The sequence below is a fragment of the Vulpes vulpes genome, chromosome 16 (genome assembly GCF_048418805.1).
Source record: "Vulpes vulpes isolate BD-2025 chromosome 16, VulVul3, whole genome shotgun sequence".
Classification (NCBI taxonomy): domain Eukaryota; kingdom Metazoa; phylum Chordata; class Mammalia; order Carnivora; family Canidae; genus Vulpes; species Vulpes vulpes.
Window position 1 is genome coordinate 29,073,018 of NC_132795.1, and position 19,698 is coordinate 29,092,715.

General features: G+C 41.3%; 1 protein-coding gene across 11 annotated transcripts in view; it reads right to left on the reverse strand.

The window, feature by feature from the left end:
* Nucleotides 1-19,698, reverse strand: part of MYO1B (myosin IB) — a 173,304-nt gene that overhangs the window by 46,722 nt on the left and 106,884 nt on the right. For all 11 annotated transcript variants that reach the window (XM_072742206.1, XM_072742207.1, XM_072742205.1 and 8 more), the window contains 5 exons: nucleotides 8,824-8,922; nucleotides 7,792-7,895; nucleotides 6,015-6,162; nucleotides 5,624-5,742; nucleotides 236-322 (listed from right to left, as the gene is read on the reverse strand). In XM_072742206.1, coding sequence (XP_072598307.1) covers nucleotides 236-322; nucleotides 5,624-5,742; nucleotides 6,015-6,162; nucleotides 7,792-7,895; nucleotides 8,824-8,922 — 557 coding nt within the window. The remainder of the gene's footprint in view (nucleotides 1-235; nucleotides 323-5,623; nucleotides 5,743-6,014; nucleotides 6,163-7,791; nucleotides 7,896-8,823; nucleotides 8,923-19,698) is intronic.

Below are 19,698 nucleotides of genomic sequence, written 5' to 3' on the forward strand. Positions count from 1 at the left end.
TAACTCTGCAAAGACCAGCAGAGCACTGTGAGATTTCTTATAACATACATGGCAAAACAAAATAAATAGAATCCTGATAAATTTCAACCTATGCAAGGACAATTCTTTTCAAGGAACAATCTTTGTAAGCGGTAGTCAGTTACCTGATTATAAAATTAAAATATCTTTAACTTAATGTTTATACTCTAAATAGCATTTATTACAACTGATTTATCTGGTTAAAGAGAGTCAGTACCTTAATGCTTTCATTGATTCGATTTACTAGCCATGAAAACAATCTGCTGTAGAGGTTTTTAGCCAGAGCATCACGGGCATAATATGCCTATTAAAAAAAAAGAAAGAAAGAAAGAAAAAGAAAAACTCAGCACACACTATTGTCACAATGCTTAATTTCAATAAAATAATACAGATATTTTTTAAATACTTAAAGCTCTTTTATTTCCAATTTCTTCTCAGAGCCAGTCTTCATTATATGCTGGATGAACAGTCAAACTGTTAAGAGAACTGTGCAAACTATTTATACCCAATTATTATATTTTTTTGCATCCCAGGAAACTAATTCTAAATATTGCAAACACTTTCTCCATAAAGATATCCATCTCAGTATCACAGAACAGAGGAAATGAGAAGCAATTAGAAGTCCAACAACAGGGGAATAGTAAGATAAATAAATGAATGTCCACTCAAAGGGAAGTTATAGTTATCACAGAAAGATCACAAAAACTAGGTAATAAAATGGAAAATGCTTAGGTTTTGTGAAAATAAAAAACTGTATATTTTTTATGAAGACTATATCCTTGTAACCCTAACACATAGGAAACTCAAAGGAAAAAACATTGAAATGATTCTGACTGATGTGATCTAAAAACCGTTTCCTTCATTCAACCTTCTGAACATTTAAAAAAAAATATTTTGTAATGGGGACACCTGGGTGGCTCAGTGGTTGAGTGACAGCCTTTCACTCAGGTCGTGATCCCAGAGTCCCAGGATCGAGTCCTGCATGCGGCTCCCTGCAGGGAGCCTGCCTTTCCCTCTGCCTGTGTCTCTGCCTCTCTCTCTGTGTCTCTCATGAATAAATAAAAATAAAATTTTCTTTAATAAAAGAAAAAAAAACACTCCGTAACTACTAGTGTCGCAATACACTGTTGCTGTTTTTAAGACACTGACCACGTACGTGCATTGCACTGCTTATAAGTAGAAATTTGGGCATTTCTATTAAAGTAAACCATTACATTTTTGTTTTATAAAGAATTAGATGATAAGGAAAGTTTTTTTCCATGTTTCTTTCTAAATGAAGTGTAACAACTTTAATAACAGTCACCTCGCTGACAACATACTGAAGCTTTAGAGCACCTTTTCCCTTCCTCTGACACTTCACATCTGACACATGCTAATCCCAAACCTTTCTCCCTAAGTGTCAGTCAGCCACTCCAACAACAGCTAGAAAATCCACCTGGAAGTTGGCAAACAAATAGAACCCAACTGCACAATGCTGTCTTGAAGGGTGATTTTTAATGATCCCACTGCAGAAAATGCATGTAAATGCTGAAACAGAGAAATAAGCTTAGATTTAGATGAACATCTTTTCTCTACTCTCCTTTCTTCTAGGTTTTATTTTTTAAAAATAGGCCACACAAGTGCCTAGAACAGCGCCTGGTACATCATAAGTCTATACATGTAATGATATTATATGACTTCTGAAATATCCTGTTCCTTTCCCACTCATGAGCCTATAGAATTCTTCCTTAATCCTTTCCCCTTTCTTCTTTTAATTTCCAGTTACCTCAAAACACCACATAATCTCAAAATACCTATTTGTAAACAGAATGTCATCATAATGGCATCTGCATCTGGTGTTTTTAGTTGTGTTCTATCTGCTTCCAACAAGCCACCATTTCCATATGCAACTGAACTAATAGTGACAACTTATCCTGGCACTGCTTTATATTTTTTAAAATGTATTCACAGCCAACATATTAATCTTCTTTGCTTCCTTCAAACAAATATTTATTTCAGAAGTTTCAAGCTCAAATGTTTCCAGGGATGGCTGGATAGAAATGATATGGGAAGTAGTAGGATCTGCAGGGGTTCAAAGACGCATTCCACATTAAAGGCACTAAAATTCAAAATTTAAGAAGCAAGCAAACAAAATGAAACAAAACAATAACAACAAAACTACCCTTTCATCAAATAAGATATTGAGCCGTATCTGGCCGCAGGAGCTGTCAATCTGCCAGCCCTGACTTCTCGAGTCTGATTCATGCCACCTAATTTCCACAGTAACATCCTCCAAGAATGTCCCCATCCAAGACAGGGTAAAAATGTTTATTCTCACTTAAGGAGCACTAATAAGGTGTGTAGAAATAAGGAAGACACTGAGTGCATAGATTCACCATCTCCGATTCTAAGGCCAATATGAAAAGACTGCATTTCTGCAGCTGCATGAAGCCCATGGAGAAAAATCCCAAGTGGAATGTGCTTCAGAGGTGACCAGTACTGGTCTGTGGCCCAGGTAAAGGCGATACACAGATGTATGGCCACTGGGCCCATCTTGTAGTAGCTTACGGTGGAGTGGCGGAGATCAAACCAGTATGAATGAATCAATCAGAGAGCAAGTGCCCAAGGAGAGGAAAAAAAAAAAAGGAATTCAGAGAAGGGAGAAGAGGGGGCCTGCTACAATCCAGGAAGTCTTCCTGGATGAAGTGTAATTAGATAGACCATTCAGACAAGCAGGAAGAATTAGCCAGGGCCTATGAGTAAAGGATAAGTAAGAGCAAAGACATGGGGTAAATATAAGGATGGTAAAAAAAAAAAAAAAAAAAAAAAAAAAAAAAAAAAAAGTTCTCTTATTTAGAGAACTTAGCAGGGAATAAATTGAGATCAACTGTGTAGGGTCAGATTAGCCTGAGGCCCGTGGAAGCTGAATGACAACTCTGGTCTTGAGTTTCTATCATTTCACTCTTCATCAGTGTATCTGAGGAAAGATGAACGTGCCTTGGGGAAGATGAGGAATGCGGTGATAAAGGTGATAATGGCGCCCAAGAACTGAAGCTATGAGGAAATGTTAATAAAACAAATTACTTCTCGCTGGAATCAAAACTTTTAGGCAAGAAGACCGGTTGAAACCTAAACCCTACATTAAAAAAATAATAAACCTTGAATAAGGAGCTGAAAAATCAAGGACCTCAAGTCAAATTCTTTTACGCCAAAGGTAAAAGGAATGTGGAAAACTTTAACCCAGTGATGCAAGGTGACTCAAGCTCATAAAGTAGGAGGCACCTGGACCTGGTTTCCGTAGACGATGATTAAAAGGCAAGAGTAAAACACACAATGAAAACACCACGAAATATCCACATATGTGTATATATGGAATATCTATATACAAAAATGTGGATATTCCTAAAGGGCCTTCTGAAACAGCAGGCATTTTCTCTTTGCAGCAGCATATACTTCACGATCCCCACTCCAGCTATTGAGAACGTCTCAACTCCGTGTGACCTTCATTCAATACAGCGGGTCTCAAAATGTGGTTCCTGGACCAGCAACAGCAGCTCCACCGAGCTTGTCAGACAATGCAGATTCTTCCCTCGGTCTCCCCACACTACTGAATCCAACGCCCCAGGGGCACAGCCCTCAACCCGGGTTTGCAAACCCTCCAGGGGGTACTGACGGATGCTCAAGTCTGAGAACTGCCTCCATACTTCACCTTTCCAGCTGCGTTGCTCTGAACCCATGTCACAAGTCTAAAGCTACGGCTGAGCTCAACCAACCCTCCCCCGGATGTGGACTCCAAACCTGGCTTTTCTCACTGTTTTCTTTTTGAAATGCACTTTTGCCCATTCTTTAGACATCTAAATCCTTCAAGACTGGCTCGGAAACCAACCATCTTTCCCGTCTCCCGTCATCCCTTATGCCCCTGAGAGCGGTCTACCTGAGGGCCTATGCTGAGCAGGCTCAATGACTCAGTATCTCACTATCTGACTTTGCATTTGTAAGGCTGACCTGGACAGACAGGACAGCAGAAGTAGTAATGTAGGAAGAAGGACACACAACGGTTATAGCTAGAAAATTTGCATGTACACCACGTTATGGTATTTTCCATAGTCAGAACAGCTTGCCTAAAATGAGAAATCAACACCAGGCATCCTTGGGTCTAGTTCGGAGCAGGGAGGGAAAAGAATAAGTCCACCCACTATCTTACAGATGCTTGAGGCCACTTACAGAGAGGAGGAAAATACGGCTGGACCGCGCGGGGAGAATCAAGTAGGGCTCTGTGGGAACAGTCCCAAATTAATCATTTAATTCCAGCCCAGATCAGCACTGACCAACGGGACAATGTCTGAGCTGCAGAACAAAGGGTTTATACCGCAAAGGGCTCCAGAAGCTGCCTTGGTATAACATCCACCCTCGCATCCATCCATTCATCCATTTAACTTGAACCAACGGAGGGAAGAAATAAGCATCTCCGACATGTGTCTCAGAAAGACTTCACTGGCTTCAGACGGACAAGATAGAATAAGGAAGGCAGGAAGGCCAAGCTTCTCCCACTATGTTCTCCAAATGGGTGAAAGGCAATCCTAGCTTTCCAGTTGCCTGGGTGGACACTGTTGGGAGTCATCCTTGAACCTTCTCTTTCTCTCATACCACGTATCAGGTCAGCAGCACTTCTTGTTACCTCTACCTTCAAAATACACCCAGACATACTGCTGCTCACTCCACTGCTATCCCCTGATTAAACCATCCTCATTTCTAGGTTAGTCCACAGTTCCTTGCAGCTCCCCAGAGCCATGAACTGAATGTACGTGTTGTCCCTCCACCCCACCCCAATTCTGTATGTTGACGCCCAAATCCCCAATGTGATGATCCTTGGAGGTGGGGCCTTTAAGAGATAGTTAGGTTTAGATGTTAGATGAGGTCATGAGGGTTGAGTTTCCAGGATGGAATCAGTGTTCCTTATGAGGAGATGAGGAGATGAGGACACTAGCATGCACTCCTCCCCTCCCCTACCCCTTGTTCTTGTGAAGAAGGTGGCCGTCCATCAACTAGGAAGGTGGCCCTCACCAAGAACACGACCATGCTGGCTCCCTGATCTCAGCCTTCTAGCCTCCAGAACTATGAGGAATAAAGGGGGTTTTGGTTTATTTGTTTAAGCCACCCGATGATGGCATTCTGTTATAGCAGCCCAAACTGAGACACCTTGCTTGTACCCTTCTTCTCCTACACTCTGCTCCCCAAACTGCAGCCAGAATGACCCTCTGAAATACACAGCAGGTCAGGCCACTGGTGTCATTTCCCAACTCACTCAGCCCGGACTTCCCTGCCCCAGCACCATGGGTCTCCCTTATGCTGCTCTGGTTTTTCTTTTCGTCTGCTGCTAGCTTGCTATATAAATTTATTTATTTACTAGCTCTACTGGCTATTGTCTGACTCCTCCCCCTGCCAAAATGTCAAGCTTCACGAGGGCAGGGGTCGTGATTTGTTTAGTTTGCTGCCCAGAATGATGCCTGCAGAAGTATGACAGTTAATAGAACAGCCTACAAAATACAATTTTTGTTTCTACTTACATAAAAATATCACAGACTTTTTAAAAAAAACTCACTTCTGGACATTACATTCCACCCACCTGAGCCACATTCAGTGTAGTTGAAACTTTCTCCTGCTTGGCCTCGACGGTTCGGAAACTGAAGGCTCGTTCTAGAACAGACTGATCAATGCCGGTCAACTCACAGATTTCTTTTAACTCTGTTGGGGGATGGACACAAAGAGTGACTGCCTATGTGCTGCTAAAAATCATTGCCAAGGCTCTCAGTGTTCTCTCGGAATCACATTCAAATCAAACAGCATAAAATGTATAACTCGAGAGACTTAAAACTCAGCTATAATTATGTTTCTGTTCAGTTTCATTGGACATGTTTTCAAAACAATGAAAAGCAAAAGTTTTACTTTCTAGATTAAAAATTGGGCAGAAGTTCAAAGCAAGTTTGCTAAACAAGGCTGACTCTCCACTGACTTACCATTTTTATCTTTGATTTTGCTTTCATCTAAACCATTCACTCGAGATTCGGGCTTGAACTCGATGTTCCCCAGTTTCAACACCGCTGCCACCACCTCCAAGACAGACTCGGCTTCATCATCCATAAAACCCACAATCTGCATGGCATTCTGGGGGGTTGGGGGGGGGGCGAGAAAAGCAGCTGTTTTCTTTCTGCCATTCTTTTATTATTATTATTTTTTAACTAAATCACATAACACATTTGTTTCTGAAAAAAAAAAATGTAAAGACAAAGTGTCTGAGAACAAGCTCCCCAAAAGCAAACCTATTAACAGACCAGGTGTAGTACCAGTGTGGGGCTCTAACTTGTTCGGTGGTCTCAAGGGGTAATTCAAGGATCCCCCCAGGGCACTTTGCATGCTATGGCAAGAGGGTGCAGGGGTGCAAAGGAAGAGGAAGAGGGTGGAAGAGGAGGCTAAGAGCTGAACCTTGACTTCTAACCCACTTCCTCTGCAGTAACTCAGTGTGTGCGTGTGTGTGTGTGTGTGAATATGTGCGTGAATATCTATCTTTTTTATACTGGGTTCTGATGCTAGAAAGAAAACCAAACAAAAGGCTTTTTTATAACCTCCTACATGAAAACCGCCTCGTTTATTTTACCTGAGAAAAACTGGTGAAGGTGGACAAGGTGAAGTGCCTGGCTCAAGGCATTACAGGGAACAAGGAACACTGCGTTAGTCATAAATTTTATTGAGTGCCAATGATTTGTGAGGCAAAGCACTACAGAACTGGACTTGAACCCAACTCTTAAATCATGTCCAAAAAGCAAAAGGCTTCCATAGGCGGATGTTTACAGAGTTTTAACAAATTACATACTCAAGGAAATACTTCCTTTTTTGAGAATAGCCCAGCTTTTTTGTTGTATTTGGTTGTGACTCCGCTACCTAACAATGAGAATAATGTAAGCTTTTTGTATGGAAAATTTCAAACATATACAATAGTAGAGAAAGCAGGAAAAGAACCCCATGTCATTTTCACTCAGCCTTGAAGATGAACTGATGCTGGTCCCGTTTCAGCTCATTTGACCTGCTCCCACCTCCTGACCATCACAGCTGTCCCATTTGGAAGTAAACCACAGTGATTATTATATCATGTCCTACCAGGAGTAATTTTCAAAGTGCCACATAAACACAGAAGTTAGGATATGGTTTAAAATAATTTTTTTAAATATTTTATTTATTTATTCATAGAGGCACGGGGGGGAGGGGAGACACAGACAGAGGGAAAAGCAGGTTCCATGCAGGAAGCCCGACGCGGGACTCGATCCCGGGTCTCCAGGATCACGCCCCAGGGTGCAGGCCCTGATTGAAAATAATTTATCTTCTAATGAACATGAAATGCCAATCATTCTGGTTTACAAATGATTTTTGGAAAAAATATATAAAAACATGACTTTCCGTCTCAAAAACACATCGATTCAGTGCTTTCCTACGACAGTTTTCATAGTTGGAAATGAACTACTAAGCGATGGCCATGAAAATATTTGATTTATATGCAGCATTAGAAGAGTCCGGGTAATCTAATAAAGAAAGCTCCTTTTGATAAGTAGTAAAATCACATACTCTAGTTAAGCGCAGGCCTTCACAATATTGTATGATTTTAATAAGAATACAGTAAGTTCTTGTGTAATTCCAAAGCCTAAGGGAGCATGGGTTATACCTCAGAAAACTCAGAATTGTTACCAATTCCAAATGAGCGACACATTTTAGAGAGTAATGGAAGGACTGTATCTCGCTTACCCTAACAGTTCTGAAATTGGCTGCGTCGTCCACTCCATTAACTTTGGCCGAGTCCAAACTCAGGTAGTTATATCTGCTGAAATCCCGCTCCAATGTAAGCTTATCTATTGAATCACGCATACAAGTTGGTAAGTTACTTCAATAAATCTAACCATCTTTAACATCTCATTCCTTAAAACCTCCAGATAAAAGGACTTTCGTCTTAGGTACTTAGGCAACAGAACAAAAATCGATACCGAAGGCGGTGCTAAAGGTCTTCATGCAAAACGTTCTTTGGATTCTTTCGAATTACTTCATTGGGATGTATTCCCAAAAATGGTGCACCTGGGCTCTGATCATCGTGTGACTTATTCCGGATGGCTAATTAGTCCCCAAGAAGGGGTCCTCACTTGGAAGGAAGGACACCCACAAGCCCTACGCAGACCGGGGCCTGCTCCCCTCTGCTAGCTCTGTCCTTTTTAATGACTTTTGCTGATAATGTATATAGCGCACACTTCAGTGCTGTTTCCGTGACACTTGAGGATTATTAGGATAATTCTTGCCCAAATGTCATTTGCTTTCCATAGTTCTAATTTGGACTATTTGTTCAAAACTTTCATCACTTCACTATTAGCTTATTGGATACTATCCTGGGGGACTTGGATTAATTCCTTAAAATAGCCGAAGGTCAGATTTTTAACTCTTGTATCAATTACAAATGTTTTCCCACTATGTTTAATCTTTCCTGAGCAATTCTTTTTTTTTTTTTTTTTTTGTAATAATTGTTCTCCTTACTGCTCCCTGCTGATTTCCTCTTCCTGAGTGGAACAACTATTTTCTTCCATTTGATTGTTTAGATTTATGGTTCTCTCCCCCTGATCCCTCTACTATTTAACTGGCTCTCTGAGTTAGCCATCTGAGACCTGTGCACAGCATCTGGTGAGGTACAGGGACATGCAGCAAGCAGATGCTGGGGCCGATGACAGAAGCAAACATACCAGGTTCTTCACCTCACCCACAGTCATGCAAGAATTTTAAGAAACAGGGACTTACTTAGGAGCTCTTCAGAGGCACCGGAGAGCAGCTGATAGAACACGTGGAAGTTCCTTTCACCTCTTGGCTGCTTAACAACTCGAGACTTCTCTAAAAGATCTAAAGAAGAGAGAAGAGTCAAATCATCGCATATGGTTAATTCTGCTTGCAAATCCAGCCTGGTTCTTCTCTGCCACCCCTCTCCCTTTTTCATTGTCTGTTTTGTGTTACTGAAATAAATAATGATAGAAGCTACATTTTCAGTTCTCCCCTTCAGGAAGAAGCCTGGCTCTAACTAAAATCACCAGATTAAACAAACCAGGTTCCCGTCAAACAATAGTGAATATGCAAAATAAGTTCAACAATAACATTAGAAGAGCTGATGAAAGACGATACGGTTTATATGAAGGTGCTTTGGGTTCTATGTAATATGTGATGACATTAAGTTCTTCAAAACACAGCATTACAAATCTCAGCCATTCAGTTATGAATCCACTTAATAATTATAAAGTTAATGTTTCTGAGATCTTATTATGCCCTAAGTGCTTTATAGTCATTATCTCATTCAATCCTCGCGGCCATTCTACCAAGCATTATTCAACAGACAAAAAAAAGAGCCCAAGAGTTTAAGTAGGATTTGAAATCAGGCCGTCTGACCCAAATGCAAACCCTACCTCATCATATCCACACACTCTGCTACCTGGGATAAAGGAAGCAGATTTTCTTTATATTTCAAAGTCTTAAGAGAATGAAAGGTGATTTCATTTCATGGAGTTTGGTGTTGTTATTTGGAAGTATATTTTCCTTGGTTCTACATGCTTTTTCATCTGATATTTTGATTCTTATCAAGTTATCAAACTTTCATCCAAAGCTAAAGGAAGGAAGAGGGAGAGAGAGAGAAGGAGGAAGGGAGGGAGAAAGAAGCAAACAACCAGAAAAGAGTCATTATGGCAGTATCCAAGAGATGGCAAATACAATGGCAGAGACTATTCCTGCCTGAAGTCCTGCTTATCATGGACTAGTGACATAAAAGAGGGTCTGGATCCTGTGGGCAAAAGCTAAATTTAGTTATAAAATTCAAAATCAGTGATCCCATTATTAATTCTAGAGAATAGACACATTTGATTTCTTTTTTTTAAAAAAAAGGTTTTATTTATTTATTCATGAGAGACACACAGAGAGAGAGAGAGAGAGAGACGCAGTGACACAGGCAGAGGAAGAAGCAGGCTCCATGCAGGGAGCCCGATGCAGGACTCGATCCCAGGACCCCAGGGTCACACCCTGAGCCGAAGGCAGGTGCTCAACCGCTGAGCCTCCTGGGCATCCCTACATTTGATTTCTAATCAGGCTGAAATCTAAACAGTATCAAAGGAATGAGGGAGAGGTGTGCAATTTCTCTGGGAATGGTCACTGAACTTCTCAATTGATATTTCTGGAAGCCACACTAGCATGTAAAGAGGAGGTGAGGGAGAGTTAAAGAGCGCAGATTCGGTGAAGGAGAAGTCTCAGGGAGCTCCCAAAACCTGAGGTCATTTGTAAGAGTGAAGGGATGGATTGCAAGGACACATCAAATTAAAAATGAGAACAAATATATATATATATAAGTTCAAAAATTACAGGAACAGGATGCTCCAGAGTTTTAGTTTTCATCTCCAGCTCTCATTTGATTTGGAAGCCTGCCCATTCCCTCAAACCATACGTGGAGAATAATGAAGACTTCATATTTAACAGAAGAGAAATTGAAAACCCGAGGGAGACAAAATTTAGAAAAGAAGGGATTGTGTACTATTCATCCTCTCTAAGGACTGAATGTTTCAGTCTGTAACTAAACACTGACATAAAAGCAGAGGACAGAAAGCAGGTAAGATAAAAATGGACTATGACGATACTTCTTAGCATGTGACCAAGCTCCTACGGGGTTCTGAGAAGACAGACATAGTTTGAGAAGAAAAAATCCACAGAGCATGGGCAGATTCTTCACTGAGAAGCTAATCCGTAGACAAAACCCCTCAAGCCTAGAAGAAAGTAACTCAACTACGTGAAAAATATAAACAAATGCTACAGTTCCCTTCATGTGCTCACATACAATTCCTCCAATCAGCTCACTTACTGCTCACCCACTACGCCCCAGGAACTATCTGGAAGCACACCCAGCACCGACCGCAAATATGAAAACCTTCTTCCCCGAGGCCTAGGAATGTCCCACACTCTCCGATTACTCCCACCACCCAACCAATAGCAGTTCTCTCCAAGCTGGGGTGCTGGGCCCCCGAGAGAGAGAGCAGGAGGTGGAGTGGGGAAGGCAGCATGACCATGTGTTTGGGGGACACCCCCAAACTCCCAGGCTCTTCCCACCGCACTAGAAATCCTGCCACACCTTGAGAGCCCTGGCGCCTGCGGCCCCTCATTTCACATGGGTCCCTTCATCGTGATGACAAACAGGTGTCTGATGGCACTTGTCCCATCACCTTCCAACATGCCACATGTGGCCCTTCAGGACATGAAGAATACTCTCAAAGCGGGTCAGAGCCACATACGGACCAGTCTCATGTTTGGCACTCTTTGAACAAATGCTCATAGGAAATGGGATAAAACAGTGATGGCTAGAAGATTCAGCAGACGACACACATCAAAAAAAAGAATAATATTCACGGGGCACCTGGGGGGCTCAGTGTTGAGCGTCTGCCTTTGGCTCAGGTCATGACCTCAGGTCCACCTCAGTCCTGGGATCGAGTCCCACGTCGGGCTCCCTGCATGGAGCCTGCTTTTCCCTCTGCCTGTGTCTCTGCCTTGCTCTCTCTCATGAATAAATAAATATATAAAATCTTTATATAAAAAAAAGGGAAACATTCACATGTGCACAGTGTGGAAAGGAATGTTGGTCAATATGCTGATAGGATCAGTGATTGCTATCACATTCAAATACGAAGCATAATACGACGCGTGTGTAAAAGGAAAGGTGCAAAGGTGAAGCAGGAAGCGAACTGTCCCTGACCTCCTGCTATGAATTTGGTGCTTTTCATGCGTTATCATATTCAACCCCAAACACCTCCCTGGAGGTTGGCTTTATAATCCCTATTTTATAGATGAGAAAATGACGCTCACATTGCACTGTTACTAAGGGACAGAGCCAGAATTCAAAGCCTCACGTGACTAAGACACCGTCTTACACTGCCTGTAACTTTCCAGCAAAAGGAATGCAAAATCCATAAACATTAGGAAAGGCTGTACTTTACATAAAATATATAGCTTCACCTAAGCAACTCAATCACAAAATGAAAAGTCTTTTATTACAGAGCAGTTGAAGGTTTTAGCGCCTAACATGCTTCGTCTATTGCTCCAGAGCCTCCTATTTCTTTATGGCTTTTCTTGTAGATCATAAACTTCCAGGTAGAAAAGTAATCAGGGAAAAGGCTTGCCCCCAAATAATTTACTAACGCTTGAAACCATTCCCTATTCCTTTTTTAAAAAAATATTTTTAATATATTTTTTATTTTTTTAAAGGTTTATTTATTTATGATAGACAGAGAGAGAGAGAGAGAGAGAGAGAGAGAGAGAGGCAGAGACACACAGGAGGAGGTAGAAGCAGGCTCCATGCCAGGAGCCCGACACGGGACTCGATCCGGGGACTCCAGGATCGCGCTCTGGGTCAAAGGCAGGTGCTAAACCGCTGAGCCACCCAGAGATCCCCATCATTCCCTATTCTATTTATTTTTAATGGGCACACACCAATGCAATCTAAGAGTAGGAAGCCCTATCGAATGGCTATTCGAAATACAGAACATAAATTTACTATAAAGACTTGCCACCTGATCATTTTAATTTACTGAATGGTGCCCTGAATTAGTCAAAGCAAACACTGGCTCAGCCTCCTCTTGGCTTGACGTGATTGTGCCACCACTGAGTCTAGAAGATTTAATAAAGAAGAGTGCGGGACATGCCGAATGTTCAGTAGAGGAGAGAGTGTAAGTCTCCATGTATCCCAATGCAGTTTCCCTGCAGTGCATTTACTCCTCAAAATATACATTTACGTTCACATTAAATTTGATACAAACTTAAGTTTTAGGGGAAGAGCTAAACCTATTAAATCATTCTAAAGGAGAAAACCAGCAGACAGGGGCAGAGAAACTCTGGAATCCAAACTTCCCCACCTGCCCCCACCATGCCACTGCCACCTGACTATTAGCAGAACCAGGCTGTCACTCAGGGGCTTTCCTACTTTTGACTCATCACCAGCTAGTCTACGACACGTACATGTGCCCGTGCACAGCAGAGGCCAACCTCCCCCAAGTACAAGACATAAAAGGAGTAAAACGTGCATGTTTGCATCCACTGGAGAAGGAAGTCTTTCAATTGGCAAAGGAATAGTAAGATAAGAAGTAGTTGGGGGAAAAAAATCACATTACTTTAGAACATAACAGATGAAAGATTAGATAGTATGATCAGATTTATTTTATGTAGAGTCTCCCTTCCTGAAAAATAGAACAGTCCAAGTCCAAGGCTTAAGGAATAATCAGCTTGGTATCAGTTTTGCCAAGAAGACCAGTGATGATGGAAGCCCCATGATGCACAACACTGACTGACCCCCAGAGATCCTGTGTTCCTCTCCAGTTGCTCAGAGATAGATATTATGAGGAAAGTATTTATGGGCATTTAGGCTTTTCTAATCAATTCATGCTCTTGTATCGCTGCTTTTAGCAATAATGATGGGCCTACAATCTTTTTTTTTTTAATATACAAAAACATTTTATCTTTAAAATTTTTTTATATTTAAATTCAATTAATTGACATATAACATAATCTTAGTTTCAGAGATAGTGGTCAGTGATTGATCAGTCTCCTACAATACCCAGTGCTCACTGCATCACGTGGATGGGTGTGCAATCTAGGTAACCAGTGAGTTAGTGAGCATACCCAAAGGTAGTTTCTGTGGAAAATGGACTATGAGCTTAAGTCTGCTCATGGATTAGGGTATACATTCTAAAGTCAACACTCCACTTTTTCTGGAAACATACAATAAAACCCTCAAAGCTAATAATCAGGAAGTTTCACTAATGGGGCGAAGGTCTTCTTACAAATTGTTCCCTGCATGTGTGTATTATGGTGAACGAGAGCGCACGTAAGCGGGGGCATCACACGGAGCTCCACCACCTGCAGGCCGCAGGCCTTGAGACATGTGAACCACCGGGTGTGCCATGACATTAAAATTGTTCCTTACCGCCACCTCCATGGCGGCATTAGAAATTTTAAGAAATCACCTTCAAGTTTTACTCAAAAATCAGTATCCTGAAGTTATAAAATCAACACTGAAGACAGCTGGACCGGTTCCATGAGAAGCTCTGAAAAGGTGTCTGGTGTCTGCACATGAAACATTACATTAGCTGGGGCTTTAAAACACCAGGAAAACTTAGCTTATTATCTACCTAATGGACTACGGATTTAATTAATTAATTTATTTATTTATTTTATTTGGATCTCTTTATATACTTATACCACCTATGTATTTTCACAACAGATTCCTAACACAAATTTAATGTTCACCTAATAATTAAAAATTCACTCATGTATGTACATATCTGAATCTAAAACTCCATACTCAACCCTGAAATAAAATTAATGGAATACAGCCTATAGGATCATATCATTAGATATGCTATCCTAATTAATTTAGATACGTTTAACATCTGACTTCTTCTGTATTTGCATATAATCTTGTTTCCTCATAAACATATAGTCTTTTTTCATGGTAGACATGTTTTTGTAATACAAAAGCCACCAAGAGTAAAATCGAGACAAAGGAAAGCATCGACTTTTATGCGAAGCCATCCATTACAGAGTAACAGAATTACTACTTGAAATTTGTTTTATTGCTATGGATACTTAACAACCAGTGGGGTGGATTATTTCTATCTTCTGAATATTGAAGCGCTCTGAATACTGAAGTACAAAGAAAGCCCAGCCTTTGTTCTTAAAGATGACAGGTTAAAAACAGATGAATTTCTTTTTTTTTTTTTTTTTTTTTTTAGTTTTATTTATTTATGATAGTCACAGAGAGAGAGAGAGAGAGGCAGAGACACAGGCAGAGGGAGAAGCAGGCTCCATGCACCGGGAGCCTGACTTGGGATTCGATCCCGGGTCTCCAGGATCGCGCCCTGGGCCAAAGGCAAGCGCCAAACCGCTGCGCCACCCAGGGATCCCCAGATGAATTTCTGATTGATGAATTTACTGACGACTATTCACTAGCTGTTGAGAACTGACTCATGTACGGTAGTCTCCAATTCAACCTCAATATAGATGTATTTTCAGAAAACAAAGCAGTGCAGAGTTTCCTTTAGGAAGTTTTCTAATAGGCAGCTCTGCTCCTTTTTTTTTTTTTTTTTAAAGATTTTATTTATTTATTCATGAGAGACACACACAGAGAGAGAGGCAGAGACACAGGCAGAGGGAGAAGCAGGCTCTGCGCAAGGAGCCTGATGCGGGACTTGATCCGGGAACTCCAAGATCACACCCTGGGCCGAAGGCAGGAGCTAAACCGCTGAGCCACCCGGGGATCCCAGCTCTGCTCCTAATCAGCAACTTGTCATCCATACTATTAAAGATACGATATAAAAGGAAAAATAAAGTTATAAATCTCAAACCATTTAAACGAGTGAAACTATATTCCATATCCTACAAATGGCATGGATGTGCCATATATATATGAACATGTCATGAGATAGCACGTAAGTGTGAGCCAACTGTACCATAAATTCAAAAGAAATATAGAATAGGAAGTCAGAGATTTGCTCCATTCCCCATCTTCCCTGTGAGTGGGGTGGTTGTTTCCTCCTGCTCTGCAGATTCCTTGTGGGAAGATCTCCTTAGACTAACCGCAGCCTCTCTCAGTCCCTTAGTCACTCTTCACAGGGGTAAGAGGAAGCACAACTCTGAGTAGTGAGGTTACAGAGGGCAAGGAGCATGCATCTGCAGCTCAGGCCTCTAGTTCCCCACGCTGCATTCACATTCAGCTCGACTCGCCAGCACTAAGACGACCGGGGGCAACCAATGCACACAAGGAGAGGCGAGAGGCTGCTTACAGCTGTCAATGCCTGCCTCACTGCCAAGGGGCCAGAGGACTACCTGCACACCTGCTTGGGCAAGAAACCAAAAGCCACTTTCTTCAACCTTGGCATCTAACAGCAATGAAGCTGCTTCCTCCCCAGCTTGATTCCTGTGCCTATTTCTCATGATTCCAAACTGGGTGGGGGAAAGTAGATCATTAGACCTCTGAATCAGTTAGTTTTTCCCATGTAACAAATTGTCCCAAAACTTAACAGCTTAGAACATCATTTTTTAGTTCCTGAGTCTGAGCGTCAGCCTTGTAGTTCTGGTCTGAGCCAGCTCAGCTGATCTCTCTTGGGCTTGCCCATCGGCTTGGCAGTCTGCTGCAGCTGGCTGATCTAAAGGTGCCCTCACTCTTATGTCCGGTGGTTCGTTCCATATGGTCTCTCACCATCCAGCAGACCAGCCCAGGTTCATTCACATGGTGGTAATGAGAGCATTCCCAAGAAGAGCGTGAGGACAAGCTCCAATATGTAACCAATTTTCACGTCTCTGGTTGTGCCATGTTTACTAACTGTTCTTTTAACCAAAATAAATCTCATGCATTCATTTGGGGAATATAAAAAATAGTGAAAGGCAATAAAGGGGAAAGGAGAAAAAAATGAGTGGGAAATATCAGAAAGGGAGACAGAACATGAAAGACTCCTAACTCTGGGAAACGAACTAGGGGTGGTGGAAGGGGAGGTGGGCGGGGGGTGTGGGTGACTGGGTGACGGGCACTGAGAGGGGCACTTGATGGGATGAGCACTGGGTGTTATTCTGTATGTTGGCAAATTGAACACCAATAAAAAATAAATTTATTTAAAAAATAAAAATAATAAAAAATAACAACAACAACAAACAAAATAAATCTCATGGCCAAACTCTGAGTCATTGAGAGAGAGAACTACCCAATAGTATAGATACAAGGTAAGAAATTATTGTGATCCTTTCTCTTTTTTTTAAATTTTATTTATTTATTTGAGAAACAGAGTGAGAGAGAGAGAGAGAGAGAGAGTACGAGCAGGGTGAGGGACAGAAGGAGAGACAGACAACCCACTGAGCAGGGAGTGCGATGTGGGGCTCGATCCTGGGACTCCAAGATCATGAACTAACCCAAAGGCATATGCTTAATCGACTGAGCCACCCAGGCAACCCTCTTGTGACCATTTCTGAAAACAGTCTATCAGATTGAGGCTGCTTACAACAAAATGATCACAAATTATTTGACATTCTTCCCATTGAGAGATGGAATCTACATGTCCCACCCCTGACTCTGGGCAAGCGTGTGCCAACTTTGACTTAATAGAATACAGCAGAAGTGACACCGTCTGATCTCCCAAGCTCCTGGAGGCTTCCTCTTGGTTCTCTGTTAGGAGGCTTCCTCTTAGAACACTCTCTCCGAGAACCTAGCCATCTGGGAGAAACCCTAAACACACGAGGCCACATGTAGGTGGCTTTAGTCAATAGTCTCAACACACACCTTCAATCATCCTAATCCAGGAGCCTGATAAGTGACATATGATTAAGCTTCCAGAAGACTCCAGCTTCCATTCATGCAAGTCACCCCCAACCATACGTATTCCCTACTGAAGCCCTATACACCACGGAGACAAGCCAACCCTACAGTGCCCCATCTGAATTCTTGACTCACAGTGTCCAACAGCATATAAGAGGGCCACTGTCTTACCCTACTAAGTTTGGGTGGTTTATTAACAATAAGTGGACCATACACTAATTAATTTCAACATTTGCTCTCCTTCATAATTCACAAGATATTATTTCTTTCAAGCTAAAAAGGGAAGGCAGAGACAGATGAAGTTTGAACACCAATAATTTTGTTGCCTTTCTGGAATTTAAAAAAAGCATTTAAAAATGATTAATTAGCGTAGAATGTTCAGATATATAAAATAACAAAGTCATGGGGATGTACTGTACAGAGCATCAACTATAGTTAATAATACTCTGCTGCACATATTTGAAAGTTGCTAAGGAGTAGACCTTAAAAGTTCTCATTACAAGAAAAAAAAAGCGCTTCTATAACTATGTATGGTTAACAGATGTTAACTAGACTTACTGTGCTGATCATTTGGCAATATATACAAATATGAAATCGCAATGTTGTACGGCTGAAACTCACATAATGTTGTACATCAATTACACCTCAATAAAAAGTTGTTTTAAATATTCGGATAAAATTATCCCATAAAGCAGGAATTCTATTTCTCAACAAATTTTTCCATGTCAGAGCTGTGTCACTTTTTATTCATTGTGTACTTGTATAGTTATTAATTGATTCAAGAAATATGTTTCAAAAAAATTTAAAAAAAGAAATATGTTTCAGGTGTCAGACACTATTTTTGTTGCTATCATTCAGCAATGAACCTACAAACTAAACGTCCATCCTTTATGGACATATATTTGGCTACCGGCTAGAGACCGTAAGCACGTAAGTACATAATAATGAAAAAAAGCAAACATTTAATTCAGTGTTTACTGGGTGCCAGGCACTATTACAAGCACATAGATGTTAAACAAATAATTTATACCTTTTCGTAACCTGTAAGATCAGTACCATGATTATCTCATTTCAAAGGTGAAAAAAATGGAGGCACAGAAAAGTAACTAGCTGTCTTATTGTTTACACATTAGAAAACACATGAGAAGAGTTGCCTAAGTAGCCTCATAGGCATGCCCCAAATAATGAAGCAGAGAAAGGTAGGGCCTGCCTATATATAACCAATTCCATCCTCATCTCAGCATTTACTGAGCACCTACTGTGTGTCAGGTATTACACTAGCTCTTGATACACTACTGTGAACAGGAAAGCCATATACCTTCTTGCTTACGCTATAAGGTCAGGTACATATGCACAGTGTATCTGTCTCTGTGCCATTCTTCTTTTAGGAGATAAGTTCCTAGAGGCTTGCACCATATTTCCTCCACAGTGAAAACTACCATCAAGTACCATAGCTATAAGAAAAGTACCCGCAACAGGTTTCCAAAAGCTTCTAGTTCATAACACTAGGCCTACAATCCTCAAATACAAACACGCACTTCCTGTGAGGCTTATAGGCCTTAACAAAACAGCAAAAATATCATCTCACAGAAGCCAAGGTGTGCCAGATGTGCTTCCCGTAGTATCTCCTCTACTGAGCCACGCATGCACTTCTCTTCCTGCAATACCCCAGACCTAATGATACTAACCTCAGAGGCACCTGGTTTTCAGGTGAGTTCAAGACTGGTTTTTGAGTACATCTCTTTCAGAAAGAGAGTAAGTCACTGGGTTTTCTCTTCCACGCCCTGGGAACCCAGCTGGCTTGAGTCATTGTGTGATTTCTTCTAGGCAATCAGTACAAGCGACAATGCCCTACACTGGTACTACATGGCTGCTGGAAATCGAGGCAGAGTAGTTTCCACAAAACAACAAATCCTTTTTTCTTTTCTGGACTTCCCAGAAGCTAACTTGTGGCAGCCTGGAGAGAACCAAAATGGGTTTGCCCATTGCTTTACACCCCTGAAGCCAGCAGGCAGCAGCTCCCACTGACCACCTATGAGTCAGTCCTGTATCTACACGGTGAAATTTCCTGCTCTTACCGCGAACATATTCCTTTCCTTTCCAGAGCAAAGGGTACTCTAAAATACAGGGTGTTCCAACTACCACAAATTTCCATATAATTTCATTGTGGGAACAAATGGTAACGAACACCACATGAAATCCATTCATGATGATATATTAATCTTAACTGGAAAAGAACTGAGTGTCTAATATTTATTCTCCATGGATACTGCAAGAATGAGTTAGGGGGCAGGAAG